At 48.0% G+C, this 5,601-nt stretch overlaps 1 protein-coding gene across 1 annotated transcript; it reads left to right on the forward strand.

Annotated features, from left to right (window-relative positions):
• The first annotated feature begins 466 nt into the window (after positions 1-466).
• LOC308466466 (protein C10) lies at positions 467-4,984 on the forward strand. Its single transcript, XM_080987275.1, has 3 exons — positions 467-743; positions 3,398-3,574; positions 4,642-4,984. Exons 1-3 carry the CDS (start codon positions 668-670, stop codon positions 4,788-4,790), a joined length of 402 nt encoding a protein of 133 aa, XP_080843401.1. The 5' UTR covers positions 467-667; the 3' UTR covers positions 4,791-4,984.
• The last annotated feature ends 617 nt before the right edge of the window (positions 4,985-5,601 follow it).

The following is a 5,601-nucleotide window of genomic DNA, read 5'->3' on the forward strand; positions in this document are numbered from 1 at the left end:
AACAGTGTCAATTTGTTGTTGACAAAGGACAGCTGGACATATAAAGGGCTCCATTACCTTCAGTAGCTTAGGGCCTCATCAGACCTAAATCCGGCCCTGCATAAATCATACAAAATAATTAACCAATCGTTACAAAAAACAGTCATCTATAAAGCGCTATGAGCAAAGCAGCAACTAAAAAAAATAAATCCTATGTGTCACTATTACAGCAAAAGAGAAGAAGTCATATTGCAGGATTCACAAATCAATTGGGCATTTATTAGAATCTCTGAAACAACGAAACAGCAGCTAAAGGGAACAAGCCAAGCGCTGCTTTGCCACCCTCCAAACAATCTGCAGCTCGACTGCCCCTGCACACGGAGGTTCCCTCTAGCTTTCAAGGGACGTCGCCGCCGGGGGTGGAGCTGGAGCGGGGCGTTTCCAACCCGCTTTGCAGCGCGGAAGTAGGAAGGCGGATCCACACGTTCCGGGGCGGGGAGGGATGCTTTGCAAGGCAGCTGCTGTGTCTTCCCGGCGGGGCGAAGGAGGAAGACGCGCGGCTGCTCCTCCCGGCGCCTGACCCGGGCGCGCAGCCAGCAGCGGAGGGAGCCCCGGCGCCGCCGCCGCCTGCTCCGATCTCCCGGGTCTCCTCTTCGCCGCCCGCGCCTCGCCTCCCTTCGGCCGCCGCATGTCCAGCCTGCAGCGCCCCGTGGCCGCCTCGGCCCAGGCCCAGCCCGTCTCCCTAACAGCCGAGCAAGCCAAAGGTGAGAGGAGGACGCGCATCGGGGGCGAAATCCACCTCCCTTGTAGTTTGAGAGGAAATAATAGCGATGATGATGATGATGATTGTTGTTGTTGTTTAGTCATTTAGTCGTGTCCGCCTCTTCGTGACCCCCTGGACCAGAGCACGCCAGGCCCTCCTGTCTTCCACTGCCTCCCGCAGTTTGGTCAAACTCATGCTGGTAGCTTCGAGAACACTCTCCAACCATCTCGTCCTCTGCCGTCCCCTTCTCCTTGTGCCCTCCATCTTTCCCAGCATCAGGGTCTTTTCCAGGGAGTCTTCTCTTCTCATGAGGTGGCCAAAGTCTTGGAGTCTCAGCTTCAGGATCTGCCCTTCCAGTGAGCACTCAGGGCTGATTTCCTTCAGAATGGAGAGGTTTGATCTTCTTGCAGTCCATGGGACTCTCAAGAGTCTCCTCCAGCACCATAATTCAAAAGCATCAATTCTTCGGCGACCAGCCTTCTTGATGGTCCAGCTCTCACTTCCATACATCACTACAGGGAAAACCATAGCTTGAACTATACGGACCTTTGTCGGCAAGGTGATGTCTCTGCTTTTTAAGATGCTGTCTAGGTTTGTCACTGCTTTTCTCCCAAGAAGCAGGCGTCTTTTAATTTCGTGGCTGCTGTCACCATCTGCAGTGATCATGGAGCCCAAGAAAGTAAAATCTCTCACTGCCTCCATTTCTTCCCCTTATATTTGCCAGGAGGTGATGGGCCCAGTGGCCATGATCTTCGGTTGTTGTTTTTTTGATATTGAGGCTCTTTAATAAAGTTAGCTTATAATAACAACAACAACAACAACAACAACAACAACAACAACAACAACAACAACATATACACTGCTTTAGAATTTTCAAACCAGTAAGAGCATCACAGTAATGGCCCTTCCTAGGCAGATGTGATGTTTTTAGTAGTGGAAGCTTCCTGAAAATAATTTCAAAATCTCCTGAAAAAAGGCTTCTGCCATGCATTGGTTAAAATATAGCAGGGCCAGTCAGGGGTCAGATTAAATTCCTTTGTGGAACACATTTGTGGACTGCAGATTGGCTGTCTCCACTGCACAGAAGCGGAGTTTTTCAGACTAGGAACTTGTTTCTATAGAAACTTATTAGGGGTGTTTAATGAGAAGATCACAGTCGAGCTTTCCTGAAGGACGGTATGTGCACCAACACAGCACATTCAGATGTGTAAATAAGGCCTGTGGATATGTGTTATTCTAGACGTTTTCTCTCTTGGTGGACCCAGCATGAGCATAAGAAAGCATTCTGCTTTTACTCGGGAGCAGTTGCTGCTTTAGCAGAATCAAATGGTAAAGCTGTAAAGTGCATTGCACCATTGTAGGCTCAAGGTTGACTGTTTGCGGTACTCCCTTCATGAACAAATAAATCTGTGTACATGCAAAACGAGCATCTCTGGAGGAAGGATTCAGCTTGGCATTGTCCCTGATACGCTTTAATATGTATGTGTGTGTTTATGTATGACCAGGGCCTGATTGTGCACTCTCAAAACACTCCCCGGAATCCTCTGCTACACACACGGGTTCCATGGCTGATGTGCTTACAAGGAAAGGATTACCTGAAAGCCACACAGCTGAAAGCCATTGCACGAAAGACTAGTGTAAAACTGAATGTTGTGTTAACCGTGGTTTTCCAGTGAGACGGAGGGGTTGGGGTTTTGCCACGGTTCCTGTCAGTTCTCTCTTGAACAGGACTGTTTAGTTGCAGAGTGTCTTCTGTGAAATAAGGGACGATGGTGCTGGTTCCTCGTTTTAATCTTCCTTATTCCAGGAACTTGGCATCGCCTTCACTGGAAACCTTTTCTCAGAGAGCCTCACTTCAAGGCTGTTGCGTGTAGGTAACTCATCCCAGGAAATTTGAGACAAGGGTGAGATTTGATCCTCGTGGATAAAATATTAGCAGGTGGAGGCATGCTCCTGCCTCGGAGGTGCCGAATTCTGCCCAACATTGGGAGGGTCTGCTGCCCCGGCGAGGTCTGCTGCCACAGCAGCAAGGCCCACCACGGCAAGGCCTGGCCCCTCAAGACTGGGGTGGCACAAACCTGTCCCAACAGACTTTGTGGGGACTTGAAGACACCTCAGCCCTATAGAGTCAGTGCCTATGGCTTGCGTGTTCCACTTGCTGTGTGTATGGTTTGCAGGGGTTTTTTATATAATGATTTTTATTGAGTTTTCCATATTTATCATATTCACATTTTGTTACATAATTCTATAACCTGATACATTACTCAGACCGAGCATCGACCTCCTTCCCTCCCTCTTTCTGACTTCTGAACATCTTTACTAAATTCTTAGCATTTCTATAACCACTTTTTTACCTTCTGTCTTCTTTTAATATTTCACCTCATTATATGTAAATTAGTTCCTTATATTCACATTACAAAACATTTCAATTCAAACCTACAAACGTTTTCAGATGTTTACAATTTTCTTTCGTATAAAATATAAATTTGCTCCAGTCCTTTTGAAACAGTTCATCGCACTGATTCCGAATTTCCCCCGTCAACTTTGCCAACTCTGCGTATTCTACCATCTTGACCTGCCGTTCTTCCAATGCTGGAAGTTCCTCGCAGGTTTGTGACGGCTTAGTGGCAACAGTCCTTCTGCTTCCTTCCTCAGTGGTTCTGGCTGAAGTGATCAAGGCATTTGGTGCGCCGGAAAATGCCCAGCGCATGGAGGAGGCGAGGGACAATGCCTGCAATGACATGGGGAAGATGCTCCAGTTCCTGCTGCCTGTGGCTACGCAGATCCAGCAGGATGTGATCAAAGCCTATGGGTTCAGCAATGATGGGGAAGGTGAGTTCAAGGTGCTGAAGTGGAGGGGAAGGGGCTAGACTGACTCATGTTCCTTGTGGGGTGACACAAACGCAAGCTGCGTCCCATCGAGAGCCAGTGTGGTGTGGTGGTTAAGAGCGGTATTCTCCCAATCTGGGGAACCGGGTTCGCGTCTCCGCTCTTCCACATGCAGCTGCTGGGTGACCTTGGGCCAGTCACACTTCTTTGAAGTCTCTCAGCCCCACTCACCTCACAGAGTGTTTGTTGTGGGGGAGGAAGGGAAAGGAGAATGTTAGCCGCTTTGAGACTCCTTAAAGGGAGTGAATGGCAGGATATCAAATCCAAACTCTTCTTCTTCTCTTCATCATTTTGGACTCACAGCTGTCCATGGAGGCGCAGGTTAATTCTGTGTCCAGGGCGGCTGTCTACCAGCTCCATCTGGTACGCAGGCTGAGACCCTTCCTGCCTATAGACTGTCTCACCAGAGTGGTGCATGCTCTGGTTATCTCCCACGTAGACTACTGCAATGCACTCTACGTGGGGCTACCTTTGAAGATGACCCGGAAACTGCAATTAATCAATGCGGCAGCTAGACTGGTGACTGGGAGTTGAGACCACATAACACCAGCCCTGAGAGATCTGCATTGGCTCCCAGTACGTTTCCGAGCACAATTCAAAGTGTTGGTGCTGACCTTTAAAGCCCTAAATGGCCTCGGTCCTGTATACCTGAAGGAGCGTCTCCACCCGCATCATCCAGCCTAGACACTGAGATCCAGCACCGAGGGCCTTCTGGCGGTTCCCTCATTGCGAGAAGCGAGGTTATGTTATTGTGAGAGCAGCAAAGGAGGGAGAGAAAAGAAACATCTGGAAAGGGGTGGGAAGTCAACTTTTAAATTTGTTTTTAATTTGAATAAATTTGTTAAATTTTTTGAAAATGAATTGGCAAAAAAAGGAAGGTGCCCCATTGATTGCTTGGTTGAGCCAAAAGAGGTTTCCTTACTTGTCATGCAATGTTGGGGAGCATTGTGATAAAAGTTAGTGTTCTGGTGAATAAATTGGATTTCACTTTATCCTCCTTTTTTTCCTAGGAGTCCTAAAGTTTGCCCGATTGATAAAATCGTACGAGTCTCAGGATCCCGAGATTGCAAGCATGTCTGGGAAGCTAAAATCCATGTTCCTGCCTCCAATGACACTGCCCCCCCATGGGACTGGGGCAGGGGGTGTTGCAGCGTCGTGAAGCAGGCAACCTCTGCTGCCTTTTCCTGTCTAAATTATGCTGCTGCCCCTGAGGCAGTGTTAACTTGATTCTTGGACATCGTCTTCTTTCCATTGTCATGAGAGATGTTTTTGACTTCTGTGAGCAGTCCTTGTTTGCATCATATATTATGTATTTTTTGTGCTCGTCAATAAATTTTGCTTGTTTGTAAATTATCTCCCTGCATATTTCTGACAGAGTTCTGCCCCTTGGTGGGAGAAGAGGTTTGTTAATGTGCTCCATTCCTGTTTTCTCAACACACACATATACAACCTGGAATTCTCATAAAATCAGTTGGCTCGGTCCTGAGAAGGAGAATAAGCACATTGTTAGCTAGGCTCACTTATTGGGCCATCAAAATTGTTAAAACGATTTCCCACAGTCTGGATAAGTAAAATTTGGTGCACACATAGTTCATCTTCTGAAATTGAGGATACAAAACCTAGTTCTTCAAAGCATGCTGCAAAACTGATTTTTTTTTTTTAAAGTCCAGTCGTGAACGACTTTGGGTTTGTGGTGCTCATCTCGCTTTACTGGCCGAGGGAGCCGGCGTTTGTCTGCAGACAGTTTTTACAGGTCCTGTGGCCAGCATGACTAAGCCACTTCTGGCGAAACCAGAGCAGCACACGGAAACGCCACTTACCTTCCCGCCGGAGTGGTACCTATTTATCTACTTGCACTTTGACGTGCTTTCGAACTGCTAGGTGGGCAGGAGCAGGGACTGAGCAATGGGAGCTCACCCTGTCGTGGGGATTCGAACTGCCGACCTTCTGATCGGCAAGCCCAAGGCTCA

Source organism: Podarcis pityusensis (assembly GCF_964106645.2).
Source record: "Podarcis pityusensis genome assembly, chromosome: 17".
In the NCBI taxonomy this organism is placed as follows: Eukaryota; Metazoa; Chordata; class Lepidosauria; order Squamata; family Lacertidae; genus Podarcis; species Podarcis pityusensis.

What these genes read in the sequence shown, in the direction of transcription:
- LOC308466466 (XM_080987275.1), top strand. Translation starts at nt 668, where the DNA reads ATGTCCAGCCTGCAGCGCCCCGTGGCCGCCTCGGCCCAGGCCCAGCCC. An exon ending in AACAGCCGAGCAAGCCAAAG is followed by an intron (nt 744 to 3,397) that starts GTGAGAGGAGGA and finishes TTCCTTCCTCAG; the next exon opens with TGGTTCTGGCTGAAGTGATC. An exon ending in GTTCAGCAATGATGGGGAAG is followed by an intron (nt 3,575 to 4,641) that starts GTGAGTTCAAGG and finishes TTTTTTTCCTAG; the next exon opens with GAGTCCTAAAGTTTGCCCGA.